Source organism: Psammomys obesus, unplaced genomic scaffold (genome assembly GCF_907164565.1).
Source record: "Psammomys obesus unplaced genomic scaffold, mPsaObe1.curated_primary_1811, whole genome shotgun sequence".
Classification (NCBI taxonomy): Eukaryota; Metazoa; Chordata; class Mammalia; order Rodentia; family Muridae; genus Psammomys; species Psammomys obesus.
In genome coordinates, this window is record NW_026595981.1 from 660,878 (window position 1) to 684,423 (window position 23,546).

Below are 23,546 nucleotides of genomic sequence, written 5' to 3' on the forward strand. Positions count from 1 at the left end.
TTTGTTCGGAACAGCTCTCGCTCTTTCTTTCTAGTGCTACATTGACTGCATGTTTATGCTATTTCAAATGATCCCTGAACAGTGCGGAAGCGTTGTCTTCTGTTTCTCTGTGCCATAGAAAATATGAGTTGTAAGTCATGAGTTACAAGTCAGCAAAATATATTAAAAATTTTTTTCCAGCCAGCCCATGATGGCACACACCTTTAATCCCACACTCAGGGAGGCAGATCACTGTGAGTTTGAGGCTAGTCTGGTCTATAAAGAGAACTCCCAAGGCTACACAGAGAAACTCTGTCTCGAGAAACAAAAAACAAAACAAAACAAAAATCCCATTAATGAACTAATTTATTCACTTTACACTATACATCCTGGTCTTCGCCCCCTTCCTCCTCTCTCCCCAGTCCCCCCTTCCCAACCCCTCCCTATATTTTTAGTTTTTTAATTAAAAATTTGTATATGTATTGATGTTTAACCTGCATGTTTGTCTGTGCACCACATATGTGCCTAGTGCCCAAGGAGGCCAGAACACAGGGTCAGATCAGACAGTAATACTCTGCCATGTGCATGCTGGGAATAGAGCCTAGTCCTCTGAAAGAGCTGCCTGTGTTCTTAACCACTGAGCCTTCTCTCTAGCCTCTTCTTCTCCCTCCTTCCTCCTGTTTTGAGACAGTAAAACTCCTAGCTGTGTGTGTAGCCCAGGCTAGTTTCAAACTAATAGAGATCTGCCTTGATGAAAGGCTTGTGCCACTACACCTGACCAGCATTGTATATTAAATACTTTATCTTGGGGCTGGAGAGATGGCTCAGAGGTTAAGAGCACTGGCTGCTCTTCCAGAGGTCCTGAGTTCAATTCCCAGCAACCACATGGTGGCTCACAACCATCTATAATGAGATCTGGTGCCCTCTTCTGGCATGCAAGTGTACATGCAGACAGAACATTGCATACATAATGAATGAATGAATGAATGAATAAATAAATAAATAAATAAATGCTTTATCTTTTGGCCAAAATGTACTAAAGATGAGGTTATGTATCTAAGAGGCTTTCAGAAAATGTGCTTGTGCTTACTTCCCATAAAGAGATTTAGCCGTTAATTTTTATGTGTGAGTGGGTGGCCGTGACATGTTATTTTACCCAAAAGTCTTCATCACAGTGTTCTTCAATCACTTTCTACTTTTTGATGTTTTAAGTTTTAAAATATTTATGTGTGAGTCTTGCATCTGTCTGTGTATCTCTGTGTGCAGAATGTGCAGTGCGCAGTGCCTGCAGAGGTCAGAAGAGTGTGCCAGATTACTCTGGGGCTGAACTTACTGGTGGTTAGCTGTCTTGTGGGTGATCAGAATAGAAACCAGGTTGTCTGGAAGAGGGAACAGCTTATGCTCTTAATCATTAAGCCTTCTAGTTAGCTTCTTCACTGTAGTTTTTGAGATGGGTCTTACACTGAGCCTGGAGCTCAATGGCTCAGCCAGGCTACCTGGCCAGCAAGCCCCAGGGACCCTTCTCTTCCTGTTTCCCTGGCGTTGAGGATGGGGGTGCTGCCATGCCCGGTTTCTATTTGGATATTGAGTATCAGATTGAGTCCTTATGTTTGCGAGGCAAGCGCTTTACTGACCGGATTGTCTCCTAATCCTGGGCACAAATTTTGCGGGGTGTGTGTACATTTTATTCTTTATTAAACTTTAATTAAAAAGACAAACTAGGCTTAGCCGAGTGTGGTGGCATGCTCCTTTAATCCTAGTACTAGGGTGGCAGAGACAAGTGGGCCTCTGTCAGTTTGAGACCAGCCCGGTCTACAGAGTGAGACTTTCACAAACAAACAAAAAATAGGGTCTTATTATATAATCTAACCTGGTCTTGATTTTTGTATCCTGTTTCTGCCTCCCATTTGCTCAGACTTCAGGCATGTGCTACCATTCCCTGCTTAATTAATTTAATTCTAGTATTCAGATATTTGCTTTAACTAGCTCAAGTCCCTTCCACGATCATTTACATTTTGTGAACATCATATATTGACAGTCTTTAACATTTTAAAGACTCATATTATGTGAATGAGTGTTTTGCCTGCATATGTGTTGTATACCACATACATACATGGTACCTTGCTTCAGACAAGCTTAAACTTTCTAAGTTCAAACTAGTCTGGAACTTGCAATCCTCCTGCCTCAGCCTCCCATGTACTGGCAATTATAGGTCTCTACACATCAATTTATTTCATCCATAGATTTTGTTCAGTAGCTAACAGCAAATATATTTTTTTCAACCTTCAGCCATTTGTTTACTATCAAATGACAAGAAAGTAGTGATTTTTTACTCTAGGCTAACAAGCTCAGTCCAGCAGAGACTGGGACCTCCCTTGGTTCAATTTTAAAAGTTCAGAGTTTAAGGGGCTTGAGAGGTGGCTCAGAGGTTAAGAACACTGACTGCTTTTCCAGAGGTCAGGAGGAGGTGTTGGCTCTTTCACAACTGACGTTTTAGATGGTTGTGAGCCACAACATGAGTGCGGTGAACCAAACATGGATCTTGGGAGAACCACAAGTGCTCTTACACTCTCCAGCTCCTTGTTACTGATTTTTAAAATATAATTGATTTAGTTTTTAGCAGTTTGAACATAAATTTATTACAGAAAAGTGAGAACTTGCCAGAGTAGGTGGAGTTCCAGGGGGCAAACCTCTTGTTAAGCAGGTTTTACTTGTCTCTCTAGAAAAGAACTAACACTTTTCCAGTAGTCTAAAGGGGACATTGACATGGCTAGTGCATCGGCTTTAATTCCCATTGCTTCGTCCTGACGCTCATTGTGAGCAGTGTGAGGGAATGTGTACACATGCTTGTCAGTGTTGGCCTCCCTAGTTGTGTATTGTGTTGTGCACTTATTTTAAAGCCATTACAGAACAAATGGTAACTAACAGTCCCGTTTTCTCTCTAGTGGTCAAAGTGCCGCAGAAGACACTCCTGATGGATGCGCTGAAGGAGGAGTCTGAGATAGTTTATGACTTCTGCATGTGCAATCCTCCCTTTTTTGCCAACCAATTGGAAGCCAAGGTAAAGTACTTTTAAAATTATCGAATGCTTAGCTAATTTTACCTCATTTGAAGAGATAAGAGCAGAAGGCAGTTTTTCTTTAGCATCTGCATAATTAAGAATATTGTTGGTTTGAGATGTCTGTGAGCCCAGTACAAACTCACAGACAGTTAAACAGTTTATGTAGCTGATGGTCCGGTTACTGAGGCTCCAGGAGCAGTTTGATCAGGGAATTCATAGCATCATGAAAGCTGAGGCTTTGCTTCTAGTCTCCTCTTGGCTCTGTTATTTTTTCTTAGGCTTATTTGGTTGTGAGTGAGCCACTCTTAGGGGGTGAGGTGGTGAGGCGAGAGCTCTTCCTCAAGCTTTGAACCTAAAAACTTTAAACAATTTTTGAGACACGGTTTCTCTGTGTAGCTCCTGGAACTTGCTCTGTAAAGCTGCCTCTGCCTCGTGAGTGCTGGGATTAAAGATGGGCACCACCACCACCACCACCAGGCTAAACTATTTTTAAAATTAAAGTTTATTATTTTATGTGTATGAGTGTTTCTGCCTGCATGAATGTTTGTGTATCACATGTATGCCAGGAGCCTTAGACCCTAAAGTTATGAGTACCATGTGGGTGCTGGGACTGGAACCCAGTTCCTCTGGAAGAACATCTAGTGTTCTTAATTTTAACCACTGAGCTAGCTCTCCAGCCCCTTCACTTTAAACTTAAAAAAAAAAAAGATTTATTTATTTATCATGTATTCAATGTTCTGCCTGTATGTGCCTGCACACCAGAAGAGGGCATCAGATCCCAGGATAGATGGTTGTGAGCCACCATGTGTATGCTAGGAATTGAACTCAGGACCTCTAGAAGAGCAGACAGTGCTCTTAACCACTGATCCCCTTAAACTCTGAACTTTTAAAATTGAACCAAGGGAGGTCCCAGTCTCTGCTGGACTGAGCTTGTTAGCCTAGAGTAAAATGTCACTACTTTCTTGTCATTTGATAATAAATAAATGGCTGAAGGTTGAAAAAAATATATTTGCTGTTAGCTACTGAACAAAATCTATGGATGAAATAAATTGATGTGTAGAGACCTATAATTGCCAGTACATGGGAGGCTGAGGCAGGAGGATTGCAAGTTCCAGACTAGTTTGAATTTATTAGTTTAAACCCGTCTGAAGCAACTTATTTAAACCCTACTTAAATTTTAGAAGAGAGGGCTAGGAAATCTGCCTTAATGGTAGAGTGTTTGCCCAGCACGTGAAAGTCCTCACTTCAAACCTTAGCACTTAACTTCCGCAGCTAAGAACACTAACTCTTCTTGCAGAGGGCATGGCTTTAGTCCTAGCACCTACATGGCAGCTCACAACTTACAACAGTAATTCCAGGGATCTGGCGTCTTAGGCCCCAGTAACACACATACATGAGTACAAACACATAATTACACATAAAATTTTTTTAAATTATTATTATTACTATTTTAGATAGGGTCTCACACCATGTAGGCTGCTTGGAGCTCATTATGTAGACTAGGCTGGCCTGGAACTCACAGAAGTGTCTTACTCTCAAGTGCTGGAATTAAAGGTGTGTACTGTCATGCCCAGCCCAAAATAAATAAATCTTCAAAAAGATTTTTTTTTTTTGCAAAATTAGGAATTTGAGCAGAAATTTATTAGAAATACTAACATTCTTGATTAGAAAATAAAGTGAAGTACAATTTAAATAATTAAAAATTTAGCTTTCAAGTTTGTGAGCAAAAATAACCATACCCTGTAGTAAAATTTATTAAAAGTGTTGTTTTCCTACATTAAAAAATATATAGATAGGGGCTTTGGCTTGCCAAAGAACTTGGTGGCACAGTACTGAGTCAGCAGGGGTTCTCACCTACTGTGCCATTTTCTAGCTGCCTGAATGTCTTATTTCACCATCCTTTTAAATTTAGGTGGGTATTAATAAGCAGCTTGCCTGGCTGCCCGTTTTTTACATTGCTGCCTCTGCTCCAGCCAGAGTGTAAGGCTCCTCAGCACTTCTGAGCATCTGTAGCTTTGGTGTGCCGCCCCGTGGGTGTGGGTGTCGTTCCTCTGAGGGCTGGTTATGCTGGGCATCTTCTCATGTGCTTGGTAACCCTTCGCTCATCGTCTGTGGAATAACACCATTCAGATCCCTTGTCTTACCTACCCCCTTCCAGTGTGGAGGATCTGATCAGACCTTGCACTGAGCTGATTTAGCAGTCCTGGGGCCTTGCCCATTCTGGGCAAACACTGTGCCACTAAGCTGTGTCCTCCCCTCCTCTTTGTCAGTTTTAAAATTGGATTATTTTTCTTTTTTATTAAATTTTAAAGATCCTTTTTTTCCCCCTTTCCCAAGACAGAGTTTCTCTCTGTAGCCCTGGCTGTCCTGGAACTTAATGTGTAGACCAGGCTGGCCTCAAACTTAGAGGTCTGCCTGCCTCTGCCTCTGAGTGTTGAGATTAAAGGCAGCACCACTACTGCCTGGCTGGTTTAAGGATTCTTTATATACATATCCTAGGCCCAAGTCCCTTTAATTATAATGATTTGGAAACATTTTCTCATCCTGTGGTTTGTCTTCAATTTTTGATGGTATTTGCTATAGTGAAGCTGTTTTTAGTTTTGATAAAATATAACTTACCTATTTTTTTGTTGTTCTTATGCTTTTTGGTGCTGAATCTAAGAAACCATTGGCTAATCCAAGTTAATGAAAATTTACTTTTATGTTTTCTTCTTGGGAGTTTTATAACTTAAGCTCTTATATTTAGGTCATTGATGCATTTGAGTTCTTTTTTTCCTATGACGTGAGGTAAGGATAGATTAAATACTTAAGTATAAAAAGAGAACCATAAAAGTATTAGAAGAAAACATAAGTAAATATTTATTTAATCTTTGGGTAGATTTCCTGGCCATGGTATCAAGACAGAAAGCATAAAGGAAAAGCAACAGATTGGGCTATATAAAAGGTAAATGTTTTTATATTTAACCCCCAGGGCCTTGCGCATGCTAGGCAAGTGCTTTCTCACCAAACTACAGCCCCGGCTGGCTGTGTGATCTTTCAAATCTTCAGTGTATGTAGCACAATAATAGCTAGATTACATTCAAAGACTGTGGCCTTTGTTGTTGTTGTTCAGGGTGTAAACTCCCGGAATTCTCGAAGACCTCCACCTAGTTCTGTGAATACAGGAGGCATCACAGAAATCATGGCAGAAGGAGGTGAACTAGAATTTGTTAAAAGGATCATCCATGACAGTTTACAACTTAAGAAAAGATTAAGGTAAGTAGGAATATATATCTTCTAAAGAAATGATGTCTCTTTAAGGAACAATAGTCAGTGCAACTGAAAAATAAGTAGATACTGTCCAAAAGGCTGCACAGATGACAGGGAGGAGCTCCCAGGTGCTTGTCACTCCCATCAGTGTAGACCTGTGATGGAACAAAACCAGATCAAACATGGCTTTTCGTTAGAAAACACATAGGCTGGAATCTGTCACCTGAACCAGAATCAATTTATTACCTAGTCCTTGAAGCAGTTGAGGTTCTTGGACTTAGTTTCCTAAACAGTGACAGATATGAGGACATAGAGTCAGAAACTTATGAAGGGAAACAGATTACCAACTGTCTCCAGAGATGGGTCAGGGCTGTTGTGTTTTAAAAGCTGACCATTTTGGACAGCCACCTGCCGTAAGGCAGTGTTAGCACTCAGACAGCAGAGTGTCTCCTGGTGCTTTGCACCCTGCCACATGTTGGTATGATGGATAATGAGGTAGCTGAGAGCTAAGAAGAGCTCTCAACCCTAGGATTTAGTTTCATGAAATAGAGATAGTGTGTATTTTTATTTATTTATTTTTGTGTGTGGTAAAAACATAATAAATACTTCCAAAAATTGTATGTTTATTAAGGGTAGAGGCCATGTTAGGGAGATTGAACACAAGGCCTCACCTTGGCAGGCACACACCCAACACTAAGTTACATCACATCCAAATATTAGTCTTTGGTTTGTTTGTTTCTTTTTAATTTTTTGCCTGCATGTGTATGTATGAGTGACACACGAATGTCTGGTGCCTGGGAAGAAAGAATAGGGTGTTGGATTTTTTGGAGTAGAGTTTCAAATGGTTGTGAGCCGCCATGTAGGTTTCTGGGAATCAAATTCTGGTTCTCTGAAAGAACAGCCAGTGCTCCCAAATGCTGTAACATCAGATCAGCAAGTTGTTTGTTTGTTTGTTTGTTTTTTGAGACAGTTCCTCTTGGCTGGCTTCAAACTCATAGAGGTCCGCCTCCCAAATGCTGGCATCAAAGTAGGTCACCACCATTCCAGGCCAGAACTCTTGGTTTTCCAAAGCTGCACTGGTTAACCAGCTCCCTGTTTCTTCTCTTCAGCTCCAGCCATCTTCTGTCTTTGAATTTGACTCCTCTGATACATCATCTATGTGAAGTCACACAGTACTACTTGTCCTTTTCTGATTGACTTAGTTCACATTTTGCTGAGCATAATCTTTTTCATGCTGTAACCCTGTTGTTACATGTGTTAAGAGTTCTCTTTTTAAAAAGGGCAAATATTTTTCAGTTTGGGGTGTTTGTTGTTGTTGTTTTCTGTTTTAGTTTGTTTGTGACAAGGTCTTCATGTAGATCCTTGACTAGTACTTGCTGTGTATCCTAAGCTGCCATCAGAATTGTGATGGACTTTCTGTCTCTGCTTCCTAAGATTACAGGTGTGGACCACCATACCCATGAGGTGTGTTTTATTTTTATCAATAATAGAAATAATTTTCTACAATATCCCAGGGCAAGCCAGTGAAATTTGGCAGTTGGATTAGTGGGGGATAGGAAAGGCTATTGCTTCAGAGACCCAGACCCGTGGCCTCGGTGTAGTGCTTGAGTTCACGGTGCAGCTTTTGGCTTCCATCCATCTTGCAGGAGGCTCTTTCTCCACATCATGAAAGGTCTTGGAGATGACAGGGTGGGGTGGGGGAATCCTCCTAGGCTTGTAGGAAATTTCACTCTTTTCCTGGTCAGTGGTCTCTTTGGTCGGCACAGCGCTCTCCTATGTCTCTGTTTTCTTCAGCTTGGCCTTCCGTATCAAAGCTGGGGATTTCCCCTATGTCTGGCTTCTCTGCCATTTCTTTCAACCAGTGGAGTCTTGCTCTGAGCTCACTGAGCTCACTATGCCTGGTGCTCCCACTCCTGTTACTGCAGCAAGAGACAACCATGACCAATTTTTTTTTTTTTTTTTTTTTTTTTTTTTTTTTTTTGTTTCTCTGCGTAGCCTTGGCTGTCCTGGACTCATGTTGTAGATCAGGCTGGCCTAGAACTCAGAGCAGTCTGACTGCCTCTGCCTCCATGAGTGCTGGGATTACAGGCGTGTGCCCTACACACCATGACCAAGTTTATTATTCCATTATATATATAAAGCACATTTATTTATTCATTTATCCATCCAGTCATGGCAACTTATATTGCTTTTAAAACCCTTTGGCTTTTGAATGAGACAGTATGAGTATGGGTCTACAAATACTTTTTTTTTTAAGATCCTATTTTAAATTCTGCTTTTGTTTACCTAGAGGTGGAATTTCTAGGTAGAGATTTTTTTCTCCCTTTTGTATTTGTAAGTGCCTGAAGCTGCTTATTTTGGCCAAGTACAATTGCATATACCTATGGTCATAGCACTTACATAAGCAGGAGGGCTGTGGGTCAAGTCCATACTGGTCTATAGGAAAGATTTTGTCGTTAAAAATGATGCTTAATTTAGTAAATTTTAAGTCAACATGTATTCTGATTTGGTAGTGTGAACTTTAAGTACTTATGGAAAGCAGCTTGAGGAAGCTGTAGAAGTGGCTCAGCAGTTCAGAGCACTTACCTGGGGCCGAAGCTCTTCTCCCAGCCTCCACATAATAAAGTGGACCTCTAGACCCCGTCTGCAAACCCAGCTGTGGGGATACAGAGAGACAGAAGGATCATAGAACTTGCCGGCTTACAACCTAGCAAGAAAGCACCAGTCTTCCCCCACCCCCAGTTCAGGGAGAGAGCCTGCCTCAGAGGAATAGGAGGAATACGACAGAACACACTTCATACCCGTTTCTGGCTTCTTCATACGCACATAGGAACCACCCTCCCAGACTCCCACAAATAAATACATTAAAAAAAGCAAGAGGAAAATAGCTTGATTATTGTATGGTCTGCCTCTCACACATCACAGAAGCCCTTTGGCTTAAGGTTAATGCGTTTTGTTGTTTCAATTGATTTTTTTCAAAGACATATTAGAGTATATTGAAGGAGAAAGAGCTTGGGCTAAGCAGCCTTGTGGAAAGTCTGAAGTAAAGTAAATTTAAAGAAAGTCAATAGAGCACGGAAACTTGAAAAAGAAATAGACATATGACCATTGTGGTCTATGACCATTTCATCATCTTCTGGCTTTTGTTTCCATTCTTTTTTTGAGAAAGGCTCTCATTTATGTAGCTTTGGCTGTCCTGGAATTTGCTGTCTAGACCAAGCTGGCCTTAAACTTGTAGAGAGCTGACTGCCTCTGCCTTGTGAGTGTTGGAAGTAGAGACTTGTACCACCATACCTGGGTTTTGGGGGTTTGGGCCAACCAGAAAAATGGGGGTTCTCTTAGGCTATAATTTACTGGGGAGGGAGCTGTTACTTTTTTTAGGAGACTTTTAAATTATACATTTATCTCCACAGAGTCTTCATCTTAACTACAAAACTAAGTTTTAGGCGGTGGTTACAGGCCACAGGTATGTGGCATCAGAAGTCTGGTTTTTCTGTGTTCCTTTTTGGGCTATTGCTGAGGGTGCCTGCCTGCCTGCCCTCAGGCATTTTCTTACACCGATGAAATTGTTCTTGAGTTTAAAAAAAGTTTTAAAGGAACATTCTAAGGAACAGAAAGCTACTTATAGAATATTCTAGGTCTGCTTATACCTGGCTCTGCAGCAGTCCCAAAGTTGAGGAAGAGGTATAGGTTGTCTGAGGAGAGCCATGGTGCCCCTGGGTGGTTGGCCATTTGGGGAAATGTCACCATTACAGTCAATATAGATAAAGTGTTCATCTGTCTGTGGTTAGGGCTTGGGCAGGTTTTAGAGGCGCAGGATCAGCTACCAGAAACCACCTGGTGGTTCACAACTGTCCCTCACTCCCAATTTCATGGGCCTCAACAGCTTCTTCTGACCCCAGAAGGCATCAGGCATGTACATGATGCACATAATATGCATGCAAGCAAAACCCATACATTAAAAAAAAAACTTTTAAAAATGTAAATATTAATTTTTCTTTTTTCTCCTAAAGACACACAGAAACTCAGACGTAATGCTCAGTAACAGTTTAGTTCATGGCCACCATATTTTGTTTGCATTTGTGAGGAACTTGAAGGGTAAAGTTGTACAACTTGGTTTTACTTATAAGGTAGATTTTCTGATTCTGTTTCAGTGGTCTGTTCTGCAGTTATATTCTAAATAGACCACAGTTGCAGCGTGTAGCCATCCTGGCCTATATGAGATTGCAGGGGGAAAATGTGAAAGTTATTTTTAGCTAGGACAGTTTAGAATTAGTGTCAGTTTAAATGATGGATTTTGAGATGAAGCAGACCTTCAGCTGCTCTGGTGGCTGGAGCCTTTGCTCTCGGGGTCTGTTTATGTGTACCAAGGGGTTGGGCTCGTAGCCATTTTCACCCCAAGCTTCTGCTTGTAACTTGCTTTTCTGTATTACAACTTAAATTTTAAAATTGGCTTAAATAGCCAGATGCAGTGGTGCCTGCCTGTAATCCCAGCTCTCAGGGAGGCAGAGGCAGAAGCAGGCGAAGCTCTATGAGACCATCCTGGTCTACAAAACAAGTCCAGGACAGCCAAAGCTACAGAGAGAAACCCTGTCTCAAAACAAAGCAAAACACCTCCAAAATGGCTTAAATGTCTAACTAACCTTGCCCTACTGAAATAAGACAAAGTTTCTCAAACTTATTACTGTTGAGTTATCCATGGGTCAGTGTTTATAATGACAGTTGCTTGGTAATCTTTCACATAATTGATTACATAGCTGAGTCAAGATGAACATGAGGCTACAGTACCTCCTAATGCCCCTAAATGACATATATTAGAAGTGCATAAGATCCCCCAACCCTCACCCCAAAATAAATAAAAAGCTGGTATGATGGCACAAGCCTTTAATCTCAGCACTTGGTGACAGTGACAGGTAGAATCCTGAGTTCGAGGCCAGCCTGGTCAGTAGACTGAGTCCCAGACAGCCAAGGCTGCACAGAGAAAAACCCTGTCTTGAAAAACAAACAAACAAACAAAAAAAAACAAAGAAAGTATGCATACGACCTAGTTCAAGCCAAATTGTGTTCCAATGAATAAGTCTATAAACAGCAAAGGTAGAAAGATCCCCATTTTGTAGTTGTGATAGTAATAATTGATCTGTGGGAAAAAATCAACAGTAGGTAATTTGAAGAACTGGATATTATTGGCTGGGGCTATAGCTTAGTTGCATAGTGTGTGTGGAATATTTTTGTGCCCTGGGTTTGATCCCAAGCATTGAAAAACAACGAAGAATAGTTTCAGAGTACTCTAAATAGAGTAACGACTTTCAAAGAGGACTGTGGGAAATTTAAAGTGGAGAAGCCATGAACTTCTGATTGATATTTCTCGAAGGACACAGGACAACTGATATGCCCTTCACAACAAAAATAGGTACTCAGACTCTAACTTACATCCTGACATGAAAGTAAAATATGATCAAAGAGCAGTTCCAGATTGAGGAAACTAAGACATGACAGGTAGCTAAAATGCATGAACACACACTGGACTGTGTATGCAGGGAAAGTCGGGATAATTATGAAAGTGAATGTGGACTATGTTCCAGTCCAGATCATAATAATGATATGAATGTTATGCTTTCTCCAGTTTTGATAGTTGTTGAATGTTGGTACCAAAAGGGAAGTTCTTGTTTGTAAACTGTACATGCCAGAATAATAGGGTTCAGGAATGTTTCATAGCTTAGATGGCTTCCACCCCCCACCCCCAAGAAGTCTAGAAAAGATACAGAACAAACACATGGGGGAACTTGATAACTACTGAATCTGGGTGAAGGGTTAGGAGAGTCATTGTATTAATCTTGCAACTTTTCACAGCCAGAAATTATTTCAAAATAGTTTTTCTTGAAACTTAGCATCTCAGAGGAATTTTGAAATGCTGTAATGAATAGAGAACTACTTCCATGATTAAAATACTGTAATGGGTTCAAAGTCTCTTGGGTAACTAGATCTTCCTTTGTTCCTTTTTGCTCTACTTGCATTTTGATTAGTTGTCACGGGGTATCTCTTGAGATTGTAGGCAGTATTTAGTGGTTAGGCACGTTTATGTGTGAAGCTAGAAACAAAGAGGGTGGTTATATTTGTCTTTAAGACAGTTTTCATGTACCAGGCCAGCTTTTGAACTCACTATTTAGTGGAGGATTACTTTGAATTTCTGATCCTCCTACCTCTACCTCTCAAAGGTATGCACCATTTTGTCCAGGGCTTTGTACTTGCTAGGCAAGCACTATTACCCCGCAGCCCCCTTTCTTGAGACAGTTTCATATAGTCCAAGTATGTGGTTGAGGCTGACTTGATTCTGATACTGCCCTGCCTGAGAACTGGGGTTACAGGTTTGCACCATACTCAACCTGTGTATTTTTTTTATTATTATTAAAAATTTTTAATCATGCACTATTTGTTTTATCTTTTTATTACAATTTATTCACTTTGTATCCCAGCTGTAGCCCCCTCCTTTGTCCCCTCCAATCCCAGCATCTCTCCCACTTCTCCTCCCATGCTCCTTCCTCAGTCCACTGATAGGGGAGGTCCTCCTCCCCTTCATCTGCCCCTAGCCTATCAGGTCTCATCAGGACTGTCTGGTGTATTTTCTTTAAATGTACTTAACAAAAGTAGTTGGGCCAGGAAGAGTTTCTTTAAGTGATATAAGAACCATTCGAGTTACCTACTTCTATAGTAAATATGATCGTGTCTTTGAAGAAATTTGTTTCATCTAGTTGTGAGAATATATAGTAAAAATTGTTTATATTTTTTCTTCAGGCTAGGGATGTGGGTAAATTGGTGGAGTGCTTGCCTAGCATACCTGAATCTCTGGGTCCAATCCCAGCCCACAGCACTGAATAGACTCAGCATGGTGGTACATGCTGTTAATGCTAACAGTAGCTATGAGGTCTCCAGAGTCTGCAGTCAGGAGAATCAGAAGTTCAAGGTCAAAGTCTAGAGCCAGGCATGGTGGTACACCTATAATCCCAGCACCCAAGGAGGCAGAGGCAGGAGGATTGCTGTGAGTCTAGCCTGGTCTACAAAGCAAGTCCAGGACACCCAAGGGTACACAGAAACCCTGTCTCAAAACAACAACAACTAATCTTGATTATTTCCTTTCTTGAGTTTTATTTTAATTTGCTTTGCAGATATTTTTTAAAGATTTATTTATTTATCATGTATACAGTGTTCTGTCTGCATATACACCTGCACACGGAAGAGAGAACCAGATCTCATTATAGATGGTTGTGAGCCACCATGTAGCTGCTGGGAATTAAACTCAGGACCTTTAGAAGAGCAGCTAGTGCTCTTAATATCTGAGCCATCTCTCCAGCCCCTGTTTTGCAGATCTTAATTGCTTCTTTGTTGTTGTTGTTTTGCTTCATCTTCTTAACTCTCTCTCAGTCCTTTCAACTCAGCAAGATTGTTGGACTATGTTTGGGTTTCCTTTCCCTGTACTGCAGCTGAAAATATACTTAGAGCAGTAAGCTCCAATAGTTTTCTACAATTTCCTTCCATTCTTCTTTTTAGACAATCTAATCTCTTTCAACAACAGAGGGCAGTTGTGTGCTAATTAATCTTTCATTGTCTGAAGTGCAATCCTATATCTTTTCTGTATTTGTCAGGGCATTTAGAATAATCAGAAGAAATGATTTACATGACTTTACCTTTCAACCAGTGCATGTCATTTCTCTACACTCTTCAGCATCTGTGTGTACTGTAAAGCAGTTCCACAATACAACTTCTTTCTTATGTATGTTTTCTTAATATGGTGCAAAGGGTATTTATATGCCTTTTTTGTTATTTTGTCAAAGATACATTTGTTGGTTTTAGTTTTTGCCTTTATGTTTGTACCCTGTGTGTGCAGTGTCTGTGGAGGCCAGAGGAAGGAGTTGGATCTCTTGGAATGATAATTATGGCTGGTTATGAGCTACTGTTTGGGAGCTGGAAAACTGAACCTGGGTTCTCTGCAAGAGAACCATCTCTCCTGGCCCTAATAGCTGCCCTCAAATAAAATGGCCTTCATTCTGTGTATGAGAGATGGAGTCTTCTTCATTCTCTTCCCAGATATGTACAATTAGAAAACTAAGTTAACTATTTGTTTTGATGACTAGGTCTTAACTGTGCAGGTCTGGCTAACCTGATCTGTATTGTAAGTTCCAGGACAGTCAGGGCTATACCGGGCCAAACCCTATTTTGGAAAACAAAAACAAGGAAACCAACCACCCCCTGCCCCTCAAAAAAAAAGATTGCACTATCAAGCTGAGTGCAGTGGTCCATGTCTGTAATCCCAGCACTCAGGCAGGTGGATCAAATACAAACAAACAAAAACCATATAAAAATAAAAGATGTGCCTACCTTTAAGTAGTTTCTTTTAATTAAAATTTTTTGATTATTTGTATGTGCCATGGTGGCACATGGTGCCATGGTGAGTGTGTAGAAGTCAAAGAACAGCTTTTTTCTTTCTACCATGGAATCTGGTTAGTGAATTCAAACTTATTTATGGAGTCATTTTGCCAAAAATTCTGTTTTAAAGTTGCCTTAAGTGATTCCATATTTGTTTAATTTGTAATTTTGCTGAAGTCAATGTCATCTTGTTTTCATGAACACTGTCTTGGTGTTTTTCAAGGTGGTATAGCTGCATGCTGGGAAAGAAGTGCAGCCTGGCCCCACTGAAGGAAGAGCTTAGAATCCAGGGGGTAAGGCTTATCATTGCTGTTCTCCTGTGTCCTCCTAGGATGTAGTTGAGTAGAGCAGCTTCTTTATACCCTAAAGCTAAATGTGTTAAAGTTACTTTTACATGTTTTATCTGCAGGTATGCAAACGTCAGAAGAGGCCAGATCCTCTTCAGAAGTCATGGGTAGTGGTAGTCTGCTCTGTGGGTTCTGGGAACCAAGCTGGGTTCTCTGCAAGAGCAAGAATTGCTCCAAATTGCTGAGCCATCTCTCTAGCCCAATATTTCTTGTTAAGGATATGAAAAACTACAAAGTAGATCCCTTTTCTTCTCTGAAATCTGATATATGAAAGGGACATTCCAAAGCTGCTTCTGGCCAGACTTTGGTTGGCTCTTGTCCTTCACAGAGTAAACAAAGGCCAGGCATGGTGCATGCCTTTAATCCCAGCACTCAGAAAGCAGAAGCAAAGTTTTGAGTTATGAGGCCAGTATGGTCTCCATAGCAAGTTCAAGGCAAGCGTATTTAGAGCCCTTGTCCAGAATGCTTGAAGCCCTGCAGTCAATTCCAGCACTGCAGGTGCTGTACACACCTGTATTTCCAGCACTTCGGAGGGAGAGTCCCAAGTGCTAGAATTTAATTTATGATTTAAAATCACAAGTTGGAGGCCATTTGGGGCCACTTAGCCACTCTATCAAAGAAATAAAGAAAAACTACTTAAATCATTTTACAGTGACTCTCCTGAAAACTGTTTTAGGTGTTTTGTTTGAACTCTCAGACATCTATAAATTTTCATATTTTATGAGAGATAAAAATTCTGTAGAAAGATAATTTGTTATCAGACAGCTACAAATACCTATTTTTTAAAAATAGTATTTGTTGATTAAAAAAAAAAATAACAACAGGAGTTAGCAGCCAAGAACATTAGTAGAAAGACTTTAATTTAAAAGGTGGCCATGGGGTGGCATTCACTGAGTCATGAATCAGAACTCAGGGGTTGAAGCTGGAAGATCAGGAGTTCAAGGCCACCATTAGCTACCCTAGATCTTACTTAAACAAAACTTTCATGTGAGATGCTGTGTTTGCTGGTTTCAGGTTCCTAAAGTTACCTTCACGGAGTTCTGTCAGGGTCGGACAATGAGATGGGCCTTAGCTTGGAGTTTTTACGATGATGTCACAGTACCGGTAAGTAAAGACTTAACTTTGCTCTTTCCAGTGCCTGTTATGTGATAAGCTTCAGTAGATCATGAGTGGACTAGGTCTGTGCTGTTCTACTTGCCTAAAGTTTTCTCCAGATGTTTATGGTAAATGAAAGTGTTCATGAACAGAACATGCCTAGGATCATGTAGAGGGTAGAAGTTAGGGAGCATGGCCTGTGGTGGACCTTCTTCAGTCTATTTCTCTGCCTGGCACTGTGGCTTTGCTCATCTGCTGGAGAGCTGCCACTGTGGTTGTGATCTTTCTCCTGCTCTGATTTTTAACTTCTGAGGCATTGCTACAGTGAAGAATTGTAGGCAAATGCTGTGCCCCTGAGCTTCGTGGCTGTATCCTTTCCATGTACAACACTTAGGAATTGTGTTGGTAAGAAGCTCTGGCTCATCTTTTATGATTACCACTAGAAAGTGGGTGTGGGTAGCTTGTTCCAGTCCCAGTACATGGAGAGCAGAGACTGAAGAGTTCTGAGTTTGAGGCTAGCCTGAAGGTAGTACCGAGGAAGCTGCCGCATGAAGAGAGAGCAGGAGATGTGGCTCAGAAGTGAGTGCTTTCTGCTCTGTCAGAGTGCTGGCGTTCAGACCCTAACCTGACATCTGACGGCTTGTAACACCCGTGCCAGGGGCCAGTACCTCCTCTGGCCCCCGTGGGTACCTGCTTGAGTGTGTGTGTGTGTGCATAGATGGGCACATGTGCACAGGAACACATGCAACACTTACACCACATCTTAAAAAAATATATTTCTAAAATTTTTTTCTCTTCTCTGTACTATTGTATCTACAAGGAAAAGGTTTCCAAGGCTAGAGATGGTGGCACACAGCAATAATCCCAGCAACCAGGAAGCTAAGGTAGAACCTGAGAGTTCTAGACCAGCCTGGCCTACATGCTGAAACACTGTCACACGCAGACACTAAACAAACAGATTGAGTGGTTTTACGGGTCACCCTGGGAAGTGATACTAGAATAGCATGTGTCTGTTCTGTCTCTCTCTGCAAGACTGGGCTCCTTATTATGGAGGCTAGGACTGGCTCCCATAGATCTCTGTCCCAGTCCATATAGCAGCCTTGTTTTGGGAGCACCTCTTCCAAGGACTTGACCCCTTGGTCTCCAGAGCTATCCTAGATGTTGCTATCTTTGATCTCTTCCTGTTGCTGTAGGCAGAGATAGATAGATGTGTGTGAGAACACCAAGGGACGATTTGCAAATGCTGCTGTTTCTGAAAACACGAGGTCACATTTGAAGCTGAGCCAATTCTTTATCCACTGGTAGATGTATTGTAGGGTTGATACTGCCCCTATAGGTGTCCTTTCCATAGAGGCCTAGACTTGCTTCCTTTGATCATGTCTCTGCTTTCCATAGCTCCCCCATCCTCCTCCAGATATTACCTTATTGTTTTCTAGACTCCTAGGACCTACACAGCAGATGGTTAAAATCATTAGCAGTGCCCTAACTGTCTCTGTGCAGACATAAACAGCTGTGGGAAATTGGAGCAGCACCTGCTTCCAAGACTCTCTGTTTAACCTGCTGCCCACATTTTTGACTCCGGGAAGAGCTGATAATGGCCTCTGACACTCCCCATGGCAGCTCAGAGACAGTCTCCTTTGCCCTCTTTGATGAAGGAGTCTTCACAGATACTATTATTGAACAGCAGTGTCTTTATACAAAGTTAGTTTAGTTTTGTTCTGTTTTTTAAATATGGGCCCAGGTGGTCCTACAGAGACTGATGCACCAACCAAGGACCATGCATGGAGAGGTCCTAGACCACCTGCTCAGAGGAAACCCACAGGCTGCTCAGTGTCAGAGTGGGTGCCCTAGTAAGGGGGCCAGGGACTGTCTCTGACATGAATTCAGTGGCCTGCTCTTTGATCACCTCTCTGTGTGGGATGCAGCTTTTCCAGGCCGAAGAGGAAAACGATGCAGCCATCCCTGATGAGACCTGATAGGCTAGGGTCAGAGGTTAGGGGAATAGGACCGCCCCTATCAGTGGACTAGGGGAGAAGCATGGGAGGAGATGAGGGTGGGAGGGAATGATGGAGGGGGCTTCAGCCAGGATACAAAGTGAATAAATTGTAATAAATAAAAATAAGTAAATAAATAAAATACATTCTAAAAAAAGTCAGCTTACTTAGAAAAGGAACCAAGAGCCTCCCTGCCTTTTTTGGGGGGGGGGGATCTTGTAGTCCTGCTTAGTTTCCAACTTTCAGAGTATGCATTTTGCTAAGGGCCTGAGATTCTTCCCATGCTATAAGGTATCCCCCCACACACACCCACAGTCATCCCTAAGCTTTTAATGCATTCCCCAGTGTTCAGTTAGATGCGCTTAAACTGCTGGGTGTGACCCAGCAGTTTCTGATTTGTAGTAACCCAGCAACAGTTTCTTAGGCTGGCGCCCTTGATCAACCACGGCTTTCCCTGTGGGTAGGTCAAGGTAACTTGGGAGATTTTGGTTTGACCTTCCTCTTGGTTCCCCTTCCTTCTACTTAGACTTTCCTTTAGTCACTGCTTCTGTGGAAAGCTCAGCCAACATTCCTTTTTTGCTCCTGTTGGGGATTGGGCAGGAGGAGAATGCTGCTTCAGTTGAGGAAAGGAAGACACAGAATAGACCTGGTTAAGCAGAATTACTGACCTACTTCCCTCCCTCCACCCTGCCATTTAGCTTTATGTACAAGTTCCTATGGCAACTTGTGTTTTCACTTATCTTAGGACTCCTGACTTGTTTCTGTGGGTGATGAATGCTGAAAATTCTAATTCAAGCAATTTAAGTGCCTATACTAAGCCCACTGCTGTTGTCTGGACTCCCTTCAGGAGCAGGAAGACAATCCTAATGTTGGTAGGGTTTCTTGTTTGTTTGTTTGTTTGTTTCTTTTTGTTTTGTTTTAGAGACAGAGTTTCTCTGTGTGGACTTGGCTGTCCTGAGCTTGCTTTGTAGACCAGGCTGGCCTCGAACTCACAGAGATCTGCTTGCCTCTGACTCGCTGAGTGCTGGGATTACAGGAGTTCAGCACAGTGCCCCTCTTTGGTGGAATTTTTGTACCATCATTTTTGATGATGGTGAAGCAGTGTTTTCCATAGGATGCTGTCAGGTCACTTTTAGAGCTCTTTTCTCCAGTTCTGTAATTCTGCAAGGTGGTGCTTTGGATCTATTTTGCTTTCAGGAAGTTTGACGTTAGTTGAAGGGTAAGGATAGAGGGGGACACACAGCTGTAGTAAATTGTGGACTCTTGATGTGAACATTGCCCAGAAACCCTGGTTTGTAAAGTATTCATAGGGCTGGGGAGATGTCTCTGTGGTTACAAGAGCTTACTGTTCTCTCAGAGGACCTGGGTTAGGTCTCAGCACCCATGAGACGGCTCACAAAGTGTCCCAGACCTTCTCCTAAGACAGGCTAAGTGTAGACATAAAAATAAAAATATTTAAAAGCAGTCCCCTCTGTCCAAGGCATTTCTCTTAGTCTGGGCTTCCCTGTCTAGCTTACTAACAGGAAGTTTTTTTCAGATTGGATGGGGAAGGGTCAGAATAAAAGAGTGTCATGTGTTTTCTGTTTATACTTCATGGATTCTTTTTGTTTTAAGATTTGTTTTTATTTTTAATTATGTATATTGAGGGTTATTATGTGCACATAAGGGAATGTGCCCACAAAGGCCAGAGGGTTCAGACACCCAAGAGCCGGAGTTACAGGCACTAGTGAGCCTCTTAAGATAGGGAATGAACTTTGGTCCTCAGGAAGAGCAGTACCTATTTAAAATCCTAAGCCATCTCATACATACATACATACATACATACATACATACATACATACATACACACACACACACACACACACACACATACATACACATTTTTAAAATTGAGACAGTCTCACTATGTAGCCTTGGCTGGCCTGAAGTCTGCTGTATTGGTCAGGCTGACCTTCTTCCTGAGTGCTAGGATTGAAGGCATTCACCACCGCCTTCAGTTTAGAGTTTCTTTCTTAGAAAAATATTTTTGGGGGCTGGAGAGATGGCTCAGCAGTTAAGAGCACTGACTGTTCTTCCAGAGGACCTGGGTTCAATTCCCAGCACCCAAATGGCAGCTCATAGCTGTCTGTAACTCCAAAAGCCAACACCTTCACACAAACATGCAGGCTAAACACCAGTGTACATAAAATAAAAATAAGTACATTTTAAAAAGAAAAGAAAAAATGTTTTTATTTATTGAGGTTAGAGAGATGGTTCAGCAGTTAAGACCACTACTGCTTTTTCCAAGGACATGGGTTTGGTACCTAGTACCCACAGGAGGTGGCTCACAGCTGTCTTATAACTCCGATTTCAAATTATCTGATACTCTTTGGCCTCCAGTGCACCTGCATGCAGTGATAACACAAACTCACATAAGCACACACACATAAATAAATCTTTTATATATGTATTTGTGTGTGTATGTACGCATTCATGTATATGTATATAGAACTCGGAGGAAAACTTGCTAGAGCCAGTCCCCTCCTTCCAAATTGAATCCCCTCTCCCCCCATTGAATTCGCCTTGACCCACTGAGTCCACTTGGCAGTCCCCTTCATAGATCTTTAAGAAAGATAGTTGTAGGATTCTAAGCACATGGCTCGGGGTCGACAATTGCAAGTTGGAGGCAAATATGAGTTTGATATTTTAGGCTTCATTCTTTGCTCCGTGGGTTGTGTTGTTTGTTTTTTAATCAAATTTCAGGTGTGGATTTTGTTGCTGAAATTCTGTTGCTAAGAAATAGTTTGGGAAGTGAGTGTATGGTTTAGTGCTTATATGTGAGGGTTGACTTTTCATTTGGTTGGTTGGTTTTGTCTACTTATTTAGAGGTAAGGGTCTCATTATTTTAGTTCTGACTGGCCTGGAACTTGCTATGTAGATCAGTATCGTGTTCCTCTTGTTTTCCCATTGGCTCTGAGATTACAGGTGTGTGTCTGCACAGGTACAAAACAGAAGTAGTGATTAGGGAACTGAGCTTTGAGCAGAATTAAAGTGTGATGCTTGCTCTGGTAATAACAAATAAATCAGGGCTGGAGAGATGGATGGCTCTGCTGTTAAAGTCTAGGCTCACAACCATAAATAACAAATAAATCAGAACTGTTTCAGTTCCTTACTTAATAGTTTTGTGGCAAAGGAAAACACACCTGAAATAATGTATATAAAAATTGTATATGCATAAGTGTGAGATGAATGATGGGGCAAGAACGTTTCAGAAAAAGAAACAGTCTAATCTGGTTAGAAATGACTTGAGGGGGGCTGGAGAGATGGCTCAGAGGTTAAGAGCACTGACTGCTCTTCCAAAGGTCCTGAGTTCAATTCCCAGCAATCACATGATGGCTCACAACCATCTATAATAAGATCTGGTGCTCACTTCTGGTGTGCAGGCAGAATAATATGTACATAATAAATAAATAAATCTTAAAAAAAAATAAAAATAAAAATAAAAGAAATGACTTGAGGGAAGAAGATTTGCCTCTTCGTCTCTCTGACTGTTTTTCCTAAGGAAAACTGTGTTGCGTGTGTAAAGGAATTGCTGAAGGTTTAACCTGAGGCCCTGGCCTGGGAATAGGATAGCACTAGGTTTTGAAGTGTTGAGCCTAGTCGTAAAGTCATTATTTAAATACAAATAACATCTCCTTTTCATTAAGCCAGGGGACAGTGGCACAGACAGTGGTGCCAGCATCTGGAGGCAGCAGGGTCTTGTCCCAGTCTTCATTTTCTAGCCCAAACCTTAAGCCCTTGCACATTCTGCTAACCAAGCCTTTTGTCTTTTCCTGAACTTGGCCACCAGAACCTCTGTGTGTAGTCTTTAGTCAAGAATCTTACGTAGGAATTATCCCAATAGCCTCTTTCCTGGGAGAATGGAAGTTACCCTAAGTCCACCATTCTGGTTAGAGCTCCAGAGCTGTGGTTTGGGCATGTAGCTCGGTGAAAGAATGCTTTTCTAACATGCACATAGTCCAGAGTTCCATCCTTCACATCACAAAAATAGCAATAGTAATAATTTCCTTAGATATAAAATACAGGCTATTGATACGGGTTTATAGAGTAAATATTGAACAATCTGTATTTGATGTGGTCGAGAAGATTGAGTAAAGTAGTTTCTTATGAATAAAGCAATTTGGTCCCATCTCAGCCTTTTTGTACTGTCCCACTCCCAAGATCCTTTTTTTTTAATAGAAGTTGCCTCTGTGGCCTCTTCTTCTAAGCATTTTTTTTTTAATTTTATTTTTTTCTTATCAGTTACATTTTTAAGCATTTTTTAATTAGCATATATTCCATGGCCCCTTGATTGATTGATGCTGTCTAATATGGTAGTCAGGAGGATTGAGAATTCAAGGATATTCTTGAGTGTTTTGAGACTAGCCTGGGCTATGTATGAGATCCTGCTTCAGAAACAGCAACAACAAAGTCATTTCAGTTGGGGAAAATGACTTTTCTTTATTAGTGTCTTTAATAAGGTGTAAATTGTCCTAGTGGCAGAAACCTGTGGGATTGAGTTTAACGATCAATTTTTTTTTCTGCCGAGCTAGGCTGTCCTGGACTCCCTTTGTAGACCAGGCGTGCCCCACTGAGACAAAGTGGGGTTTAGAATTATTAGTGTATGCCAGAGTTAAGTTAGGCTTTTATCATTTGAAAAACTTATTTGAAGAGTTCTAGAGTATAAGTTATATCTCTTGAGTGAGTAGGTTGTTTTTTTTTGTTTGTTTGTTTTGTTTTGTTTTGTTTTTTTAAAGACAGGGATTCTCTGTGTAGACCATGTTGACCGTTGACCTCAAACCTGAGATTTGCTTGCCTCTGCTTCCCAGTGCTGGGATTAAAGGTGTGTGACACACAACTGGCTAGTTGTCTTTTTTTATTTTTTCTTTTTTGTTTGGGGTGTGTGTGTGTGTGTGTGTGTGTGTGTGTGTGTGTGTGTGTGACCCTGGCTATCCTAGAACTTGTTCTGTTGACCAGGCTAGCCATGAATTGAACCCAAAGATCTGCCTATCTCTGCCAGGTTTTGTCTTTTCTCAACTGCCAAAAAAAGAAATTAAAAACAGGGCTGGAGAGATGGCTCACAGTTTAAGAGCACTGGCTGTTCATCCAAAGGTCCTGAGTTCCATTCCCAGCACCCACTGGTGCCTCACAACCATCTCTAAGGAGATCTGGTGCCTTTTCTGGCCTGCAGACACATGTAGGCAGAACATTGTATGCATAAGTAAATCTTTTAAAAAGCAAATTAAAAACAGATTGTTTCTTAGAAAACTGTTTCTGACACTACCTTCCATGTTTGCCAGCACAGGAGCCACTGGCTGTCTTCTCAGTGTGTTCAGGGTAAAGTCGCTGGTTAACTGTCACAAAGCGTCACCAAGTCTTGGG

The 23,546-nt window shown here is 41.4% G+C and overlaps 1 protein-coding gene across 1 annotated transcript in view; it reads left to right on the forward strand.

The window, feature by feature from the left end:
• The window catches only part of Mettl16 (methyltransferase 16, N6-methyladenosine), a 54,117-nt gene that overhangs the window by 25,368 nt on the left and 5,203 nt on the right, over positions 1 to 23,546 (forward strand). The window contains exons 5-8 of the mRNA XM_055620401.1: positions 2,925 to 3,040; positions 6,153 to 6,295; positions 14,934 to 15,003; positions 16,072 to 16,161. Of these exons, the coding sequence (XP_055476376.1) occupies positions 2,925 to 3,040; positions 6,153 to 6,295; positions 14,934 to 15,003; positions 16,072 to 16,161 (419 nt within the window). The remainder of the gene's footprint in view (positions 1 to 2,924; positions 3,041 to 6,152; positions 6,296 to 14,933; positions 15,004 to 16,071; positions 16,162 to 23,546) is intronic.